The sequence below is a fragment of the Eschscholzia californica genome, unplaced genomic scaffold, assembly GCF_041429995.1.
Source record: "Eschscholzia californica isolate CP2 unplaced genomic scaffold, dmEscCali1.0.p SCAF_2, whole genome shotgun sequence".
NCBI classification, from domain to species: Eukaryota; Viridiplantae; Streptophyta; class Magnoliopsida; order Ranunculales; family Papaveraceae; genus Eschscholzia; species Eschscholzia californica.
In genome coordinates, this window is record NW_028238309.1 from 52,404,637 (window position 1) to 52,426,046 (window position 21,410).

Sequence of the window (21,410 nt, forward strand, 5' to 3'; positions counted from 1 at the left end):
TATAACGGACTTACTTAGTTGCCCGTCAGTGTTTAACTTGTTTCCTTGGAAATAACAGAACTAGTATTTGTAGTAGAAACGATCTAGTGACGGAACCGTTAGTATAGGGGTCAAGCGGGAAATAGTTACTATCATAAACTGCGACGGTAGCGGGAAAAGTGAGTGAAATTTGGGAGAATTCTAGAGAGAGAGAGAGAGAGAGAGAGAGAGAGAGTCTTTCTGCAAATTCTCGAGTTCATCAATGGCGGGTAAGTATTCAAGAGATAGATCTTCATCTTTCTCATCCACCACTTCATTAACATTCTTCATACTTCTCTCTGTCATCGGAATCAGTTTAGTCTTTTTCTTCAAATCTTCATCTGAGCTCAGCCCTAATCATTCCTCACACTCTTCTTCTGTACCTCTCATTCAAACCCTTAAACACAAACCTGAATACTCATTCGTGTCTTCTCTCGAGAAATTTCTCACATCTGGATCTCAATTCCCTAAATACAAGAATCTCCCTGACGATACTTTAGTTGCTGACGAAGAATCGGTTAAAAATTTAGATGATTTGATCTGGAAAAAAGAAATGGATAAAATTCATGAGGATCAGTTTGATCTGACATCGTCCATTTCAACTGTTCTTAGGGTTTATGTGTACGAAATGCCTGCAAAGTTCACATACGATCTACTATGGCTTTTTAGGAATACGTATAAGGAAACTTCAAATCTTACATCTAATGGAAGCCCTGTTCATCGATTGATTGAACAAGTAAGTTAATTTCTCTCCATTCTCAATCACTTGTTTCACTATTACTAGTTGATTTTACTATTTCATTATTAGATTCATTTACGAAATTTGATTTTAGAAGTTTGAACTGAATTGGATATATCGTATGTGTATGATTAATTATGCAGCACTCTATAGATTACTGGTTATGGGCGGATTTGATCGCTCCTGAGTCAGAGAGGCTGTTGAAGAATGTTGTTCGAGTTCACCGGCAAGAAGAAGCGGATTTGTTTTACATTCCATTCTTCACAACCATCAGTTACTTTTTGCTGGAGAAGCAGCAATGTAAAGCTCTTTATAGGGTGTGGGCGCATTCTTAAGGTTTTTATTTCAGCTATAACTTGATAGAAAACCGGAACCCCATGCTTATGACAGACACTGCCAAGTTTTAAGTCGGATCCCCTTTAGTCATGCGCGTTTAGGTGTATCACGAATTTTTCATTAGTTTTCTGAATTTAGGATGTAGTCCTGTTTCATTTATTAAGTACTTTAGTTGTTTTGAGTTTAATTTGTGGAGAAACTTATCAAACTCACTTGTCGTGTTTTACGTACTTGTTTATTAAGATTATAATGCAACATGTTGATATGAACAATTGCGAACTTGACAAATATACAGATAAAAAACCCATTATATTCAATTTGTAAAATGATTTTAGATTATTGCTGAATCAAATTTGAGTAGTTTATTTGCCAGAAGCTTGGTATATAGTTATTTATTTGTTTATAAGAGAGCTGTATAAGATATAAGAATGGTAGCGGATCAGATTAAGGGTTATCAAGAACATCCATGAGAGAGCGAGAATCATGCCCTTAGGAGATCCCTTGCTTGCTGATGTGCCTATTTAGTGCTATTACACATATAATTGGGTTATTAGTTAAAATACTTCAATATTCTTCTATATGTGATATTTTAGGGGGAGTTTTCTATTTATTGTATTCAACTTCTTGCAAAGGTTTTGCATTTGATGGATGTTGTTTTGAGATTGAAATACTTCCTCTGTTTCTCTTGACATTGCTACAAATAGTTATATGTGCATTTAAAGTTCTTTTGTACTTGTTGGGTGGGGATGTAGGATGCTTTGAAGTGGGTGACAGATCAGCCTGCGTGGAACAGATCTGAAGGAAGAGACCATATACTTCCAATTCATCATCCTTGGTCTTTCAAATCTGTTCGCAGATTTATGAAGAAGGCAATTTGGATTCTTCCAGACATGGACTCTACAGGGAATTGGTAAGATCTTACTTGAGATGTAATTGGTAAATTTACAATAAGATCCCTCTAAAATGGGTAAGTGGAAAAGTTCTAAGTCTTCCACTCGAAACGGTGATTTGTAGGTACAAACCTGGTCAAGTTTGGCTGGAAAAGGACCTCATTCTTCCTTATGTCCCCAATGTTGATGTATGTGACGCCAAATGTTTGTCCGAAACTGAAAGTAGGAGGGATATATTGCTGTTCTTCCGAGGAAGACTCAAAAGGAATGCAGTAAGAACACCTTCTTGAATTTTGGTCTGAAGTTTGTTTTTGGTGTATTTTCTATGAACGTATATTGTAAATTTATACACAAGATGTTTTGGAAGGAAATTAGATTATAGTATCAACTGAGTTGGCTACCCTAATGCTATTCTCACCCTTGTTGAGGCATGATAGTGCTTGGCCTGGTTATCGGCTGCAAACTCCTGTGGTTTTGCAGGGTTCTTTTAGTCACGGGCATTCAGTAAAATCTGCTACTTGAAGCATAATTATGCCTTTATTATACAACTTTGGGACACACTCAAAGAGGGGTTTGACTTCGGTTAAGAATACGATGTAAGGAGCCACCTAGAAGATATTTTTTAGGACATACAACAGTCTGATATGTATTATATGGGTTAGAGCTTCATCAAACTCACCCCATATATCCAACTAGCAGGGGACTCTGCATCTTCCATGCTTTCACCTTTTTTTTATCTTCTCGTTCTCACTTATTTCTCTCTCTAATTGTTAGATACGTATTATAGGGAGGAAAAATACGAGCCAAACTAGTGGCAGAACTAAGTGGAACGGAAGGTGTCGTGATAACAGAAGGAACAGCTGGAGAGTCGGGGAAAAAAGCAGCTCAGGAAGGGATGCGTAGGTAAAAAATTAGTTACCATCTTGCTCCTCTTTTCTTTATTTGGTTCTTAAACGTTAAATGTTTCAGGAAGCAAATAATGAGTTTCCTTTTTGGATTCCAGGTCAATCTTTTGCCTGAGCCCAGCTGGTGACACTCCATCTTCTGCAAGGTTATTTGATGCTATAGTTAGTGGGTGTATCCCACTTGTAGTTAGTGATGAACTAGAGCTTCCTTTTGAAGGAATCCTTGATTATCGGAAGGTAGATATTCTTAAGCCATATGTCTTTTTGTATCAGGCGACTAACTTAAGAAAAGCTTGAAATGGAAGTGCTGGCGGAAACATGGATATCCTATACTCTCATCTTAAGCTAATTGCAGTTTAAGACAGACAGTAACAGATTTGACTGAAGATCCTTAGCTTTATATTCGTGTAAAAGGAAATAGTTTATATTCTTTGAGTTCTCTAGAAAGTTGTAAGGCGTAAATAAAATTAGAATAAGAATCTTCATTTAATCTCTTTATATTTGTTAACTTAGAAACAAATGTATTCCTTCACTAGGCTGACAAAGAAAGCAAACAGGCCTGAATTTATGTAGTTTTTATTCTAGTCAACTCAACTGTCGCCTGCTGATTCTGAGCCTCATTTTCGTTGTTACCAGATTGCTCTATTTGTATCTTCAAGCGATGCTATACAGCCAGGGTGGCTTGTAAGCCACCTCAAAAGTATCGGTGCGAGCAAAATCAAAGAGATGCGTACTAATCTTGCCAAGGTTCGTTCAAATGTTCTTCATTTTATGGCATTGCAGAATCTAAATTATCATGAATTGCCCTGAAGCATTCATATTATGACTTAATTAAACCATCTGAGCGATCAAATTAAGCCCCCTTTTTTCCCCGACCTCATCAGCCTTCACAATTGTATTGTTAAGTCTTGGTAGTGTTGCGGATGTGATTCAAGTCTTATTCAATTATTTGAACTTTGAAGGAATAGTTGGTTTCTAGTTGTTTATTCAAAAAGTGGAAACCTCTATAGTTGCTTCTGTGTTTAAATCAAAATGCATGCTTCAAATCATGCAGCATAATAGTTGTTTTATTTTGATAATTTCTTTTTATAAGCATATGGTTTATGGAAGACAATTTCACGATTTCATCTTTATATACTGACAAGATACATGCACAAAATCTTTTACACTCTTGCAGCATATGAGGCATTTCCTCTATTCTCATCCAGCTCAACCTTTGGGTCCAGAGGATTTAACATGGAGAATGGTTAGTAGCTCTCCTATTCTCACTAATGACCAAGACATTTTCCACTTAACTTCTGTACAGTATCAGACCTGTTCTAAATTTTCTGGACTGATAGTGCCTCTTCACCACTGTTAGATAAAGTTGTGAAATTATTGGAAGATTCTCTAATATACCCCGCTTAATCCACCCGAAACTATCAGGTAGCTGGTTGTGACCCTTTTATCCAACAATGGATTCTTAATCATCCTTGGGAAAGTAATTTGATGACTTGACACGTACCCTATATTACTGTAAGGAGCAGCTACATCGTGGCTCATATTCATATGATTAACGACCATCATCACCTCCTCCACCAAGCGTCCTATACCAGGCTTGGTGGGGCTGGAGGTGGTGGTGCTGTTGGTAGGTGGTAGGTGAGGTAGTAATCATTAAGCTCAACTTTTAGGAGGCAGTAACCATTTGGGTAATAAATTATAGGAGTCATGGATTTGTCTTTTGCTTATCCAATTGCTGCTTAAAATTTGTCTCTCTTTCATTTTTTGCATTACAGATTGCTGGTAAGGTGTCAAACATCAAGCTGCACATACGCCGGTCACAGAGAACAGTGAAAGAATCAAGACGTCTATGTACCTGCGAATGCAGAAGAGCAGCAAACACCTCAAGTCCTTCCTTCTGATTGATTCGTATGCATTGATTATAAGCGCTCTCTTATCCACGGTCTAATCTTTGTGGATTCTGTAATATATGCTGAATACTTGAGAAGGAGAATTGTGTCACATTGTTGAGTTTCTATGAGAATTTTAGTTTGTGACAGCTTTATGATCATACCGATTGTTCTGATTGTTCAATTAAGTCTTCATCAGGAGCACCTAGGGGGTCGAATAGAAGTGGTTTGAGACTCGCCATTCGTTCAGGACATTTGTGAGCATGGAATGTCAAAGATTTCATCTTGACCAAAATGTACAGATTCTGGTGTCCTTTCTTTCGTTCGAGCATCTCCATTGCAATACTCAAACTCAAAAAAACTTAGAATGTCGCCTTAGGATGTTTTAGAGTTTTTCTTTACGAACCAGCCCCAATGCAAAACTCATCTTGAATCTCTAAAATTGTAACATCATGTATTGTAGAGATTTTTAATTTAGAACGTCTTCTTGAAGATCTCTTAATTCTGCTTAAGCAATTCATTCAATTTTATAAATAAAGTACAAGTTTTAGAGTTTTTCTTAGGTGTTGTGTTGAAAAAGTTCTTTTGACAGCATAGGTATAAATGAGTAAGTAGAAATAATTGAGACTTCCACTTTTCACACTTGACATTTAAATTTTTTTTTTAGAGCTCTTTTAATGTTGCATTAGAGATGCTCTTAGCAAGGTGTCATTTTCATTGTGACATACCACGGTCCTCCCATAAACCCCTATCACCATATAAATCTGACTCGTTCAATTCAGGATCTTCCGAGTCAAATTGACTCGAAACTAAACCTAATCGGTTACTCAGGTGAGTCAAGCATTGCCTGTTAGACAAAAAGATATCCTCCGAAATTTCACTTGTGTCAATTCTCAAATATTACATCTTCTCTTACAAAAAAATAAACATAACCCTAATTGGTCTGCCCTCATAGGCCCAAATAATCAAAACAACATGTAGGTAGGCTTAATGGGGAAAGGTGATATCAGAGAGGATCAATAAAATAGGCAACAAAATTGGTGAGATTGGAGAGGATCAATCAGAAGGCACCCAAAAGTAGTTAAAAAAAGGTGTCAAAACAACTAAAGGAGAAGAAAAGTTTTGAGAATCCAAAAACCCAAAAATACTGTATGAAGTTGAGAGTAACACTTGCAACAAAAAAAAAAAGTTGAGTGACACGAATTATTAAAGGAAGACATGTTTCTGTTATTTGAACATCATGAAGATCCTACCTCATTATAACTTAAACCTTTGCTCCATCTACAACAACCTAAGTATCAGAAACTTTAGGGTTTCATCCCTGTATACTTAACTTAGTCATATATTGCACAACAGATGCTATTCCTATTTCAGCATTTCTTCCATCTTTCTAGGCCAGTCTGCTACCAAGTGAGCTTCTCCATCCACCATTAAAGATCAGACCATTCGCTGTGAAAGACCTGAAAAGTACATGGAAGCGAAAAAATTAGTATCTACAAAGAACTTCTCTTTTGATAGTTCAACCAAGGTACCTGGATGTGAAAAAAAAAATCTATAACTAGTAAAGTCATTTCATGGTGTAATTAACAAGGATGCTAGTAAAGTACAACCTTAATCGATTATTATCACTATGGCTTAAGACGTACGTATAAGAGTAATTAAAGCTGGGATAGAGTACGACAGAGCCAATCCTTGTCTTAATTTAGGTCTATGTATTTTTATTTACAAGTTTTGCACTTTCGGATCAACCATGATACATTAGTACGGACTAGACTAGTATTTTATGGTTATAGTGGAGTTGTAGCAAGTGCACAGAATATATACTAATCAAACACAAAACAAAAACCCTAGGTTAACGCCTAACGTATTTTGTGTGACATTAATGGGATGATCTGAAAAGAAAAAAAAATGGAAACACAAATGATCTAATAATAAAAAAAGATTTGTAGTGCGCATGCAATGATCTAATAATGGAAAAGGAATATATTTTGCGGTGTCGAAATCTCGGATAATCATACTGGATATATGGATACCAGTCATTATAGTGCGTACGCAATTTAGTGGGACAGAACAGAATGGTATTGGGTCATAGAAAAAACCTAAGTTAACGCCTAACGTATGTGTGTGACATTAATGGGATAAGGAAAAAAAAATGGAAACACAAATGACCTAATAATGAAAAGATTTAATACAACTATATCCCCATGTTGGCACTTTTCCAGTTACCACGTCTTAAGCCTCGTACTGGTGCTGAATGTTATAACTGCACTGGTGTCGATGTTACATAGTTATTGCGTAACCATAGTGGTTTAAAATCTTAAGAATGCAAGCTGACATAAATGATAAATTTAATGAGCAGCAAAGTGCCAAAGAAGCTTAAGACACATTTAATTCAACAAATGATGATAAACAAATCAATCACACAGTACGAATGAATCTCTAAGGATAGCAAGTAAATAATTGAAGTTAACAAACTCACCCCATGGCAAAGACGTTGAAGGCTCCATGACGTCCAATTTTATGCTCATAAACCTCTAACCAAAAAACCCTCGGCATTTTGGTGATTTACACAAGCATGCTTTCCTCCTGCCATGCACACTACTGCTGCCACCGTCGCTAGGCCCATAATCAAATGTCAATTCTGTCATAGGGGGGATGTGTTTGATTGCATAAAACACAATGTGAGGAGAAGATACGTCATTATGGTCATACAAGACGGGCTGCCAAAATACATTGGGGGAGCAACTGTGGTTCATGAAACGAGCTACATTACCAAACTTTTTTGCACTTATAACCAGGGATAATGGGGATTCGGGTACCTCATCTTGCTCACTTATTCCATCTTCTCCTAGTAACTCAGGTATATAGTTCCATTTAAATTCTTTGTTATAGGAGCGGGCCGCATTGAAGACATACTCGTCTTCTTCATCTTCAACCTCATTTAATTCACTCTTTTCTACAACTTGACCCGCATATTCACAAATAAACATACCGGCTCGAATGGGATCCCAAGATCGCAGACCCCAACCCTTATCCTTCGTTTTAAACACCTCAAAGCGGACTTTAAGGCCACTTTGGGATACTTGGTTTTTGCAATTAGGATAGCATAGGCACGAAGGACCGCATTCATGAACGAAGGGTTTCCTGATCACAAGAATTCCGTTGGTAATATATGGTAGATCACCATCATTCTTCCGAACACAAGCACAATTAGGATCACCAGGTGCACAAGAACTACGACAGTTACAACCAATAGGAGTCATCGAATTGACTGGTTTTGCATACTTAATACCACAAAAATATGTAAAATGAGAAGGACCCTTCTCACCATCGACATCATTTACAAGACAAATTGGTAACTTTTCCGCGCCTGACGTTAAGTCTGGCAATATCATCCCAGGCCTAGAAATAGTATTATCCTTCCATAGCTGTATTGATTTCCAAGTAACAAATGCATCAGGCTGCCCGGGTATCCTCGTCAATTTATACTTGAAAACGTTGCAGCCCGCCTTTCCTTTCTCTATCCAAGACTCATGAATTCTATAGAGACCATCATAGATATAGACTTTACTGTTAGGATTTCCTGCATCTTTTAAACCACGAATAACTCTTACTTCAGTATCCCTACGCAAGCTATTCTCAAGAGCTAAATTACCCCTTTCAAGCTTTTGATCAGCAGCTTCCTTTCCTTCTCTCTTGTTAGCTGCACCACCTTGCCCACTATAAATTAGAACATCTCCATTTTCAGCATCATCTTCATATCCCCCCGACGAAACAATACTTAAAGCCAGGGATTCTTCCTCTTGATCAAATTTGACACTCATATAGTCAATCCCAGCCATTATCGGGGCATGCAATCCTACCAAACACATTTCTATCCTGAAAAAGAACACATCTCCAATCTCAACACCAGGAACATTTCCTATTCTCTTCGCCGCATTTGTCCTAAGGTCATTGTCAAACATCAATGTCCCAGCTTTTAAATCTGCCCGTTTTACCCCTTTCTTTCTTTCTTTTGTATCTTCAATTTGAGCAAATCGCCGTCTAAGTGCATCGAATTTCAAGAGAAGATCAGTAACAGACTCTTTATTGCCTGTAGCTGGTATCAGGAACTTGATATCTGGGTTGGGTCCATTGAGCTTTACTTTCGTTTGCGTTTTCGAAGATTTCTGTTTCTTACCATTAAAAGGAGTATCTTCTAAATCTATACTAGCTGTCCTTTTCCTACCATTACTCTGCCCATATTCTTCAGATTCTGATCTAGCACTACTGAGGTTAGAGATTATACCTGAATCATGGTTCCTCCTTGATGGCCCTGCATCTCCATTCTCTGCATCTAACTGAGGCAGCGGAGGCGGCGGAGGTGGCATCCGAAATGAAGGCGAAGAAGAAGTAGGGTTGTTGGTTGTCCCATTAGGGTATTGAGGGTTGAAAAAGGGGTAAAAAGGTGAGTACCCAGGAGGAAAAGGACCAAAAGGTGGTGCTTGAACAAATGGAGGAGGAGTTTGATTTCCTAATGGTGGAGCTGGAAACCAAGGAACTAAACTTCTTAAAGGTTTTACATCAAGAACTTTAGACTTATCATAAGAACCTGATGATGATCCATTTTCTGTTTGCTCCATCTTTTCAGGATAACTCAACAAAGCAAAATTAAACCTAAAAACCAGAATTGGGGAAAATCTGGAACATGCAAACTGAACTAAAATGATTGAAGATTGATAAAAAAATGATCCAAAACAAGATAGAGAAAGAATATGAATTTATACCTTAGAGATCATCAGCCATTTTATTTTGTAAGGATGAATTATGAGAAGGGCTTCTTGAAGAGAGAGAGAGAGAGAGAGAGGGGAAGAAGAATGTGGATCTAGGGTTTTAAAAAGAATGTGAGGTCGGAGAAGTTAAAGATTGTTCCTTTTTTACAAGGAAGGAAGGTCATCAACGTCTCTGAGAATGGGGAATGAAGAAGCTTTTGAATTAATTTAATTTCCAAAAATCAAAAAAGAATTAATTTAATTATTATTGAATTTAAGACATAGAAAGATTATTTTTGCCCTAGAATTTCAAATTCGAGATCTTATTACCATTAAAAAGGAAGATTAACAAAGTTTTTGTCTGATAATGGATAGAGACGATAGAGTTGTAAGAGATGCTAAAATGACAGTTTGGTCCAAAATAAATTTGTTTTTAGAATAAGAACCCACTAAACTATTCATATAGCTATTACATCCCAAAGTGGTTGGAGCACATTTTTTTGTTGTTGAAAGAGGCCTCTAGTAGATGAAAAAATGGGAGGCAGATCCAATGGGTCAAGGGAGTAGATGAGGTTACAAAATAAAATAAAATAAAGAAATTGTCACATGAAAATACAGAAAATGCCATCAAAGAAACTCGTGTTTCTCTCTCCATTCTTGTGATTTGTTTCTCTCTGCACGTAATTTCTCTCTCTTCAACTGTTTTATCTCATATTCTTTCTTATAATTTTTTTTGGGGCCCTCTAAAAGCGCCTCCCAAAATTGCTACAGGGGTATCTCAAAAGGATTTGACTGCAGTTAAACCCCAACCACTATAGGCGCCTCCCACTCGGACTAACCTGTCCGAGGCCCAAAGCATGACTTCAGACTGGGCCAGCTCGAATGGAGACGCACTGTCTCGTCTGATTAGTTTCGGACTGGATTAGTCCGAGTCCATGTTTTGGGCCTCGGACTGGATTATCCAATGGGCTCCTCTTGTTATTCTTTTCTTCCCCAAGAAAAATCCCAAAATTTGAATGGAAGATGTAGAGCTTTCAAAAGCTGAAGTCAATCAAAACTATTACAAGAATAAAGATCAACAAAAGAATTAGAGAGAGGAGTTGAAGTATTAGCACTTACAGGAACACCTGAAATTGACCTAAAAATTGTACTTGTTTCTTGTGAATAAACTTCGGATGAAACAAATCGATTTGTAACAAGATGTATATAAACGAATGAATGACCCAAACTCTCATCCAAAGGGCCCTGTGATTATATAACCATTAGATTCATTTTGGTTTTAAGTTCATTTTAAGATAGACAGAGAAAGAAGCCGAAGAATATTGCAAAATGAAAATGGATTATCTTGTTGTGTTTAATCTTTTTGAAGATTAATGGATTTTACATTGTTGATTTTCAGATTTCTTATGGATTTTTAGATTGGAAGTAGAGAGAGAAAGAAGAAAAACACGAAGAAGAGAAGAAGAAGACGGAGGTGCTCCGGAGGCCCCTATACTTGTTTTGGGAGGCGCCTAAAAAGAAGAGGCCCCTACAGTAGGTTTGGGAGGCGCCTACAGACGCTCCCTTTTTTTTTTTGTGTCTCTCAAATTCTAACTAATTTCTTGTTCTCTTTACAAATTTTTTTTTTCTAGAAATATTTTTCTTTCCCTCTTTAATTACTTTCTCTCTATGTGACTTTCTTTGTTTACCTTCTTCTTATTTTTTTTTTCTCTCTCAAATCCTACCTTCTCTCCTGTTAATTTTTTTTCCAGTTTATAATTTAGTGATGAAAAAATGAGTGAAAAACCCAAAAATCTAAATCCTAATAAGAAAAAAACCCACTAAAAAATAATAATGTCAAAAAAACCCATTTTTTGAACATTTTTCAAAATGTTCACAACATATGTAATTATGTTGTTAACAAGACAACATATTCTTTTCATAATTCCATTTTTACCCTTATATGTTGACAACATATATCATTGTGTTGTTATAAAATGTTGACAATATCTATAATAATGTCCCGACTTATTATAAAATGTTGGCGTCATATATAATTATGTTCTTAACAACATATATAATGTATTAGTCAAAATATTATTTGTTTGTTAACGGATTTGTTAAATACAAAGGATAATATGCATAACATTTTAATTTTTGTAAAGGACAAATAAAAAAATGTTTTAGTCTTTATATTTATGTCGAAAGCAAAACAAAAAATGTCGAAACCATTTATTTTTTCACAAGACAAATCGAAAAATGTGGTAGCCAAAATGTTTGTGTTAGTTTGTCTATGTAAAATGCAAAAGAAAAAAATGCGAAATATTTTGGCAAAACAATGTCTAAGCAAGAACGAATTTGTTCAAAGATTTCAAATGGTTGAGACAAACTAAGATTTGTTCAGAAATTTACAAAATTGTCGATAGCAAACCAAAAATTGTTCAGAAATGTTCAAACTTGTTTTTTGACGTTGATTTGGGCGGAAAATTTCATTTTGGAGGGTAAAATTGTATTTTTACCTACTGGGTTTTTTCCTCATTATTATTTAGTATTGGGCCTGATTCTCTTTAACTTCCCCATTTTGGGCCTTATAATTACCGGCCCTATAATTTATCTCTTATTTTTTTTTCTCTCTCAATTTTTTTCTTTCTCCTATTTACTCTCCAAATTTTTCTCTCTCCTAATTTCTCTTTTTTCTCTCACACATATTTTCTTTTGGGTTATTTCCCTAATGGCCCCCAACTTTGTGACCAGCTTCCCGCCTGGCCCCCTACTTTACGAGAAATACCCATATGGCCCCCTTCCGTTATAACACCGTTACTCTCTCTCCTCTATCTCGTTTTCTCTCTCTGCCACATCATCTCACCTCGCCCCGTCATCATCTTCTTCGGCAGGGTCGCCGACCGGCCAAATTTCCGGCCGGCGACCTTCAAATTTAAAAAAAGTTTCTCTCTCCTCATTCTCTCTCTAGAATTTTTTTTTTAATTTCCTCACCTCTCTCTCTCTCTCTAAAACTCCGGCGAAGGGGTCTCCCTTCGCCGGAGCTAGGTCTGTTCAACGAACAGACCTAGATCTGCTCACGAACTGAGCAGATCCGGTCTGCTCACGAACTGAGCAGATCCGGTGTGCTCACGAGCAGACCTTCAAGATCTGTTCGTGAGCAGATCTAGGTCTGTCCTAGCAAGGTCTGTTCAACGAACAGACCTAGCTTCGGCGAAGGGAAACCCCTTCGCCGGAGTTTTAGAGAGAGAAAGAGAGGTGAGGAAATTTAAAAAAAAATTTCCAAAGAGAGAGGAGAGAGAATTTTTTTTTTTATTTGAAGGTCGTCGGCCGGAAATTTGGCCGGCTGGCGACCCTGCCGGAGAAGATGATGACGGGGCGAGGTGAGATGATGTGGCAGAGAAAGAAAATGAGATAGAGGAGAGAGAGTAACGGTGTTATAACGGAAGGGGGCCATATGGGTATTTCTCGTGAAGTAGGGGGTCAGGCGGGAAGCTGGTCACAAAGTTGGGGGCCATTAGGGAAATAACCCAAAAGAAAATATGTGTGAGAGAAAAAAGAGAAATTAGGAGAGAGAAAAATTTGGAGAGTAAATAGGAGAAAGAAAAAAATAAGAGATAAATTATAAACTGGAAAAAAAATTAATAGGAGAGAAGGTAGGATTTGAGAGAGAAAAAAAAATAAGAAGAAGGTAAACAAAGAAAGTCACATAGAGAGAAAGTAATTAAAGAGGGAAAGAAAAATATTTCTAGAAAAAAAAATTTGTAAAGAGAACAAGAAATTAGTTAGAATTTGAGAGAGAGAGAGAAAAAAAAGGGAGCGTCTGTAGGCGCCTCCCAAACCTACTGTAGGGGGCTCTTCTTTTTAGGCGCCTCCGAAAACAAGTATAGGGGCCTCCGGAGCACCTCCGTCTTCTTCTTCTCTTCTTCGTGTTTTTCTTCTTTCTCTCTCTACTTCCAATCTAAAAATCCATAAGAAATCTGAAAATCAACAAAGTAAAATCCATTAATCTTCAAAAAGATTAAACACAACAAGATAATCCATTTTCAGTTTGCAATATTCTTCAATTTTAACAAATTTCCCTCTCTAGATTTTTTTGCTTTTTTAATTCCTTCTTTATTTCTCTAAATATTTTCATTCCATTTTATACTTTCTCTTTCTACAAATAGTTTGTCATTCTTTAACGATTTTCTTTCTCTCTTACATATTAGGCAGATTTTTTAAGATTGTTAAGTTTCCTTATATGTAAGAGAAAGCAAAAAGTGTACTGCGCACAACATAACATGACGAAATTGTTCGACATTTGAAAATGTACAGGACATAATCAAATGTCTTCTACTGTAAATATGATTATGTCTTATACACGTTTCAAATTTCTTATACTAAATGGGGAGAAAGTATATGAAATTTTGTAATGTAAAGTACATAATCAAATATCTTATATTGTATATATGATTACTTCTTATGTACTTTTTAATTTTTACATCTTTTTACGGAGAAAGTAGAATACATTTTGTCATGTATAGTACATAATCAATTTGTTCTAAGTCATTAAATTTATTTATCTCATTCTCCATATTATATCTATCTAAAATTCTCATTCTCCATATTATCGCTCGTGAATTCCCGTAATGCGCTACGATTGTCCATAAGTCAATGTTTGGGGAACAAACAAAGTTTTCAGGCATAAACTTTTGGGTGGAATTTTTTTTTGTAACTTTGTTTCTCTTCCAAACGCCACACACCCTTAATGTAATTTTTCAGTTTTTTCTTCTTCCATCTCCTCCCATCTCCAGCCACCACAACAATCATTTTTTGCTCTCTTTGTCTAATCTCTCTCCCAGATCTTTCTTTCTTTGATTTTTCTCTTGAATTAATCTTGATGTCTCTCGAATTTATCACTTTCAGATCTCACTCACTCACTCTCCTCTCCCTGTATCTCGACTGGAATCCTAAAGTTTCAGTCGACAATGGAAAGAGAGATTCGAGAGAGAAAGAAAGATCAGATAAAAAGAGAGATTAACGAGAGAAAGATCAAATATATTTTTGAGAAAGAATACGAGAGAGAGAGAGAGAAGAGGGATATTCGAGAGAAAGAAAGAGGAAAGAGTGTGTGAGAGAGAGAAGACAGAGACATAGATGAAGATGATAATTAAAGGTCGCCGACCGACCGTCGACATGAGAAAAAAGTGTATTTAGAAGAAATTTTGTACCCTAAAATTTTGGGAAATGCTAAAGTTACAAAAGATTTTGGCAAAAGATAGTTCCCAGCTGATGTGGCGGGTGTAGTTTGAAACTTTGACCAAATCTAGGTCGTTGAGAGATGAATATCACAACCGCCACATCGATTGGGAACTTTCTTTTGTCAAAATACTTTGTAACTCTAGCATCTCCCTTTCTTTTTTCTCAAAAACATTGACCTTATTCATAATGTATTATAAATTATCTTGTCAGGCCAACGTTTTGGGGAAAGCAGAAAAGTTTCCAGGGAAGACGGTGAAAAACCAAAAAAAGTCAAACCAAAAGGTTTTTTTCTCTCTTCTCTCTCTATCTTCTCCTCTATTTTCTCCTCTCTCTTCTCCTCTATCTGCCTCTTTATCTCTTCTTCCCATTTCCATTTTTTTAACAGTTCCGGCGAAGGGGTGTTCCCTTCGCCGGAACCCTTCGTCTGGATCTGGTTCTTCCAGATCTAGACGAAGGTGTCTCGTCTGGGAAGAACCAGATCCAGACGAGTTTCCGCCGAAGGGAGATCCCCTTCGTTGGAAATTTCGTGAGAGAGGTAGAGAGAGAGGATAAGAGGAGAGAGAAAAGTAACGAGAGAGAAGAAATAAGAAAGAAGAAAAGAGAGAGAGAAGAAAGAAGAATGTTGATGGTGATCGTCGACATTAATGGTGGACGTCGTCGGAATCCGGTGGAGGTCGACGGAGTTTTAGTTGAGATGAGAAGAGAAGAGAAGAAGAAAGAACAAAAAATTGAAAGGGTGATGTTTGGAGGAAACAAAAAAAATTTGTTTCCACCCAAAACTTATTGCCCCGAAAATTTTGCTTATTTCTCCAAAACAATGGCCATTATTAATGTCCATAATGCATTATGATAAATATCATATTTTGTTCTTCAACTCAAGTACAAAATCGTGTTTCTTTTTGAACTTTTTTTTTGTTCTCGCATAGTACGTTATGACCAAAAAAATTATGTTATAAACAAGTATAACACAATATTGTTCATGATACGTTACGAGCAGAAACGATCACGTTCGTATTTAAGGGTTTCCTTTTCGAAATGATCACGTTCGTATTTAAGGTTTTCTTTCTCTCTCTAGAAATCCTTGATTTCTCGTAATACATTATGAACTATCATCCTACATTTTTATTTATAGGTACGTTAATTTTCCGGTGCGCCATGTACAATAGGCCGAGAACCAAAAACATCATTTCCCATCTATACCTCTCGCCAAATTTTTTCCAAGAGAAGATTTCCACTCGTTTTTGTAGTCGAAAAGGCTTTTTTGGCCAAGCTCTGTATTTATTATTTAAATATTTCTAAGAAAGAGTTGCGGTCCAAATACACACAACCACAATGATACACATTATACACCTCTAGTTAAAATTTATCATTTTATTGAACTAAATAGGCTGAAAACCAGGAATATGAGATAAATTTATCCTTCGTGGCTAACATCGGTAGATCACATTTTCTGAAACCAACATTTCAAAAAAAAAAAATCAAAGTTGATTTGTCATTTCGTTTGGTGAAGAAGAATGATAAACTATATAGAAAAAGAGAAAAAATGTAACCAATTTTGGGAGATTGTGAGAGACAAAAGTAGAGGGAGAAATTAAGTTGGGAATAGTTATAACATAGTTTGAACAGAGAGATATTTTAAGGAGACTGTAACCGATTTTGGATTTTAAACTATTTATTGTCACTAATACCCTTTTCTTTTTATTCTATTTACATAAGCATATTTTGTATCCACCGTTCGATCTAATCAAAAGTAAATCCCACAGAGAAAATGAACGGTCAGACTCATATCTCTGAGTAACTAACTGAATTATTTTAATATAATATATTATTGACACTAATACCCTTTTATTTTTATTATATTTACAAAAGTGTATATTGTATCAACCATTCGATCTAATCAAAAGTAAATCTCATAAAGAAAATGAACGTTCAGACTTATACCCTCAGTAACTATCTGAGTTGTTTTAATATATTAATTCATAATTTCTTTTCGACAAGTTAAAGTTCAACTTTCCTGGTTGATTATGTCAAATGTTTATCAATTCAAAAAGAAAATTTTTATGTTGTATTACGTTACCAATTTGTAATTTTGCGGGTGGCACAGTAGCCGGATGAATTTTAATACGACCCAAATACACCTACTGTTAGTGAGATATATTCATTTGTTAAGACATACTCCTTCCCTTTATACTGTAATAAGTATGATATATATTGGTCTAAATACTAATTAAATATGTATGTTATGCGATCTTCACAATCACTTGTTAAATTCTGATGCATCTTTTGTTAACGTGAACTCTCTTATTGGTTTCAGTTTCATTATCCATGATGACAAGTAAAATTTATTGAAGCCAAAGCAGAAACAGAGCGTACACGCACTAGTGAGGAAAGTGAAGCCAAACCGTACTTACAGGAGCTAGTTGGGCGGTAGAACACACACACACACACATATATATATATATATATGCACGTCATGATTGAGAGTGATAACTTATCTCATTCAGCATCTAAAAAATTCAAAACATTCACTGACATTCAATTCTGTCACATATACCAGAACTCATAACTCAGAACTCAACAAGGGATAAATTGGCCAAATGGGCGCGAAAGAATCAGAATGGTAGATTTTGGAAATATGTTCCTAAATTTACTGCTAATTTATACGGTAACTGTGTTCGGATTTCTTAGCGTTTATATATTTAAATTTGAACAAAACAAAAGTTCTGATTAAATATGTCAATATACTCAATTAAATACCGCTTTTAAATATGTTATTGGATTTTTCTATCACGTTTCTTTAGCCCACATTTTGAATGGTTAATTCTTTCCACATAAAATAGACGCATTGAAATCGGGATAACTAGTGAAAGAGAGATGAATTCTTTCTAATTACTCACACATTATACTGTAGTATAATAATGAGGTAAGAGAATCAACAATGAAATCCTCTATATTCTAAAATTTAATTAAAAGAAAAATTCTCTTACCATTTTTTACCTAACCTTAGAACATTTTTGGTGGTAATAATTTTTGGTATGACACTAGATGCACCAAATTAGAAAAAACAAATAAGGAAAAATTGCAGAATTTGTATAGATTGAGTGGAGAATAATTTTGATAAGTAAAGATCATAATGTTGGGAAAATCTCTTTGATTATCACAAAATTTCACCTCAGAGTTTGGTGAGAGAAGTTTTGGTGGGAGGGCAGCCATTTTCCACTATAAAAATGCCTACTCGAGTCTCCATTGTCAAGACAAGATTTGATAAAACAAAGTTGAGGAAAACAAGCTGGCTCTGATGTTACTCAGACCCTTATTTTTGTAAGTATATTTTATCTTTTCAAGCTTGTTTAGTTTGGGTTAATTCTTTTTTTTTTTTGGTTGAAAGTGGGTTAATTCTTTTTAGCTTTTTCCTTATGTTCCATCGAAAGAAGGGAAGTGATTTTTTTTTTAAACAAAATTTAATCAACTTCTAAGGAAAACTAGAACATAGAGAGAAAAAAATTTGTTTCATCTTTCGATCTATCGTGGGCTCTCTTCTTGCGACCTTAGTCAGGATTATTTTTCTCTTTTATCACTTGCCATCCTCATATCTTAATCTTTTTTTCTTTTCTCCCTCTCTCTTCTTCTTTCCTCTTTCTTTCCATCCCTCTCTCAGCCTTTCTTTTTCTCTCTCCAAGTCCTTGACCCTTCGTCTCGAAAATCAATTGATCCTTGTTTTTCTGAAATAATTTCTCCGTTTCTACCAAACAACGAGGAAAGGTACAAGTGATTAATGATCTCTGAATGGAAACTTGATTTGCTTATTATGTAATAGTAACGAGTGATTCTTTTAAGGGATAGTGGATCAAGAGTTTCGGGGATTTGTAAATGTTTAGATTTGAATGCCTCAGCCATTTCAGGATTCTCAAATGTCTGGATTTGAATGCATCAAACATTTCAGGATTCTCAGATGTCTGGATTTGAATTCCTCAGGCATTTCAGAATCATGAAATGTCTAAAAAAGTCTTGATCCACTATCCCCTTAGTGTTTCAATAGCAAAAATCTTTTCATTTTATCCTGGTGAATACTTGTTTCAAATTGAAGGGCCTCTAGCCTTAGCATCAAGAGTGGTATTTGATGACTTTTTTTTTTGTTGAAAGTATTTGATGACTTATTATGTCGTAATAGGAATGACGATTATACTTGGAAATTTAATATTCACTGCATCGTGATAGTTTTATCTCTAGATGAAGTCTTTGGTCCTTCTAAGTTCTACCATTAAAATTACAGCCGTGGTTTTAGAGAAATAAGAATATTTTTCAGATAATTTTTTTAAAGAAAAAACATGAATATTGACGAATTTTCCGAATACAAAATTATGACCGGCGTCACAAGTTTTATTTTTCTTTGAGTTTGGCCATTGACTAGCAAACATCATTAAGTTTAAATAGTCACTACTGTCATAATTCAAATGACCACTAGAGACTGTTAGTATCTATAATATATTGCACTAGGTTAAACTCGATCTATTTTCATCAACTTTGATTTCTATTTCTACCTTCTCTTATATTTCACATTTGATTAGATTCCTAATTATAAATCCCCAAAAGTGCAGAAGCGCCTATGTAGAAGAAATAGTTTGAGCACATGCCATTGAAATCTATTTCCATGCTATAAACGCTCTTACAATTTCTTCTGTTACGCCCCCTCATGCACTTTTGGGGTTTAGGGTTTTTATAATGAAATGTGAAATATGATAATAAGAGAAGGACAATGAAAATATCAAAAACAATATGAAATTGGTTGGGTGGAATCTAGGGCATTGTAGTAGAAACACTACTAAAGGTGGTTAGCGTCTGGTCGTATAAACTTAGTTGTGTCATAAATAATTGTGTAAACTCAATTGAATTTCTTTCATTGAATTAGTCAAACTCAAAACAAAAGAAAGAACAATATTGTCCCTCTAAATCCATTAAAGAACGGGCGAAGCTTCTCATTTCTCTCGACGAATACTTGTCCCAAATTGAGGTGCCCCTGGTTCTAACAACAAGAGATAAATTTGACTTGCTCATTATTTAGTAATATGTTAAGATGCAAACTAACATATTAAGATCATACTTAATTGGGATGAATATTGTTCCCGTTCTTGTAGTTTTATTTGTAGAAGTATTAACGAGATCTTTCGCCCTTCTACCAATAAAACTATAACGACAAACAAAATAAATTTGTTACCATTAGTATTTGATCTTAAAATATGTACTTGCACGTAACTCGTAATGATAAATGAGTCAAATCTCTCGTGTTGCTAGAAACTGCGGCATCCCAATCTGGGATAAGATTGTCATGCTAAATGAGAAAATTGGCTCATTCGATGAACAAATTTATACGATAAAAGAAGAACAAGGGAGAAACCAGAAACAATATGAAAACAATTAACCTTTGATTATACAAACAAAAAATATTAGAAAACTTATAACTTAATTCCTTTTCTTTTACAAAAAAAGAAATTATATTACATTCACAGCGAACACTGTACGAACAAAATGTGAACCATCAGACCATGTCACTGATCAAGAACTTTAGACTTATCATAAGAACCTGATGAAGACCCATTTTCTGTTTGCTCCATCTTTTCAGGATAACTCAACAAAGCAAAATTAAACCTAAAAACCCAGAATTGGGAAAATCTGGAACATGCAAACTGAACTAAAATGATTGAAGATTGATAAAAAAATGATCCAAAACAAGATAGAGAAAGAATATGAATTTATACCTTAGAGATCATCATCCATTTTATTTTGTAAGAATGAATTATGAGAAAGGCTTCTTGAAGAGAGAGAGAGGGGAAGAAGAATGTGGATCTAGGGTTTTAAAAAGAATGTGAGGTCGGAGAAGTTAAAGATTGTTCCTTTTTTACAAGGAAGGAAGGTGATCAACGTCTCTGAGAACGGGGAATGAAGAAGCTTTTGAATTAATTTAATTTCCAAAAAATCAAAAAAGAATTAATTTAATTATTGTTGAATTTAAGACATATGAAGATTCTTTTTGCCCTAGAATTTTAATTTCGAGATCCTATTACCCTTAAAACGGAAGATTAACAAAGTTTTTGTCTGATAATGGATAGAGTTGTAAGATGATGTATGAAGTGCCAAATGTAACAACATACGTAGATCGTAGTGGACTTCAAAAAAAAAAAAAAAAAAAAAAATCAAAGTTTTTATCAGATAATGGATAGAGTTGTAAGAGATGCTAAAATGACAGTTTGGTCCAAAATAAATTTGTTTTTAGAATAAGAACCCACTAAACTATTCATATAGCTATTACATCCAAAAGTGGGTCAAAAGAGTAAATGAGGTTTTTTTTCGATAGATGGGCGTAGATGAGGTTACAAAATAAAATAAAATAAAATAAATCTAATTTATAGAAATTGTCACACGAAAATACAGAAAGCCATCAACGAATCTCGTGTTTCTCTCTCCATTCTTGTCATTTGTTTCTCTCTGCATGTAATTTTCTCTGTTTTATCTCATATTTTCTTTCTTATTATTTTCTTTTTTATAATTTTTTTTCTCTCCCTCTTTAATTACGTTCTCTTTATCTGACTTTATTTGTTTACCTTCTTTTCTTATTTTTTTCTATCTCAACTTCCTACCCTATCTCCTATTAATTTTTTGAA

General features: G+C 35.2%; 2 protein-coding genes across 3 annotated transcripts; one reads left to right on the plus strand and one right to left on the minus strand.

Moving 5' to 3' along the window:
* Window positions 1–97: 97 nt before the first annotated feature.
* Window positions 98–4,926, plus strand: LOC147558905 (putative arabinosyltransferase ARAD1). Its single transcript, XM_086660662.1, has 9 exons — window positions 98–754; window positions 901–1,074; window positions 1,846–2,003; window positions 2,108–2,255; window positions 2,771–2,886; window positions 2,987–3,125; window positions 3,525–3,635; window positions 4,066–4,134; window positions 4,664–4,926. The coding sequence occupies exons 1-9, from the start codon at window positions 242–244 to the stop codon at window positions 4,787–4,789; spliced, it is 1,554 nt and encodes a 517-aa protein (XP_086516788.1). The 5' UTR covers window positions 98–241; the 3' UTR covers window positions 4,790–4,926.
* Window positions 4,927–5,897: 971 nt separating this feature from the next.
* LOC147558906 (histone-lysine N-methyltransferase, H3 lysine-9 specific SUVH3-like) lies at window positions 5,898–10,022 on the minus strand. Of its 2 annotated transcripts, XM_086660661.1 has the most exons (3): window positions 9,544–9,863; window positions 7,257–9,457; window positions 5,898–6,237 (listed from the first exon to the last, which is right to left on the minus strand). In XM_086660661.1, the coding sequence occupies exon 2, from the start codon at window positions 9,397–9,399 to the stop codon at window positions 7,312–7,314; it is 2,088 nt and encodes a 695-aa protein (XP_086516787.1). In that variant the 5' UTR covers window positions 9,400–9,457; window positions 9,544–9,863; the 3' UTR covers window positions 5,898–6,237; window positions 7,257–7,311. The 2 variants fall into 2 exon arrangements, with proteins under 2 accessions (XP_086516787.1, XP_086516786.1); XM_086660660.1 differs by having other exon boundaries at window positions 7,257–10,022.
* Window positions 10,023–21,410: the final 11,388 nt, after the last annotated feature.

Bases quoted from the DNA above. Each gene is read 5' to 3' on its own strand.
- LOC147558905 (XM_086660662.1), top strand. From the start codon at position 242: ATGGCGGGTAAGTATTCAAGAGATAGATCTTCATCTTTCTCATCCACC. The intron at 1,075-1,845 runs GTGTGGGCGCAT...GTGGGGATGTAG, and splicing joins AATGTAAAGCTCTTTATAGG to GATGCTTTGAAGTGGGTGAC. The intron at 3,126-3,524 runs GTAGATATTCTT...CGTTGTTACCAG, and splicing joins GAATCCTTGATTATCGGAAG to ATTGCTCTATTTGTATCTTC.
- LOC147558906 (XM_086660660.1), bottom strand. From the start codon at position 9,399: ATGGAGCAAACAGAAAATGGATCATCATCAGGTTCTTATGATAAGTCT.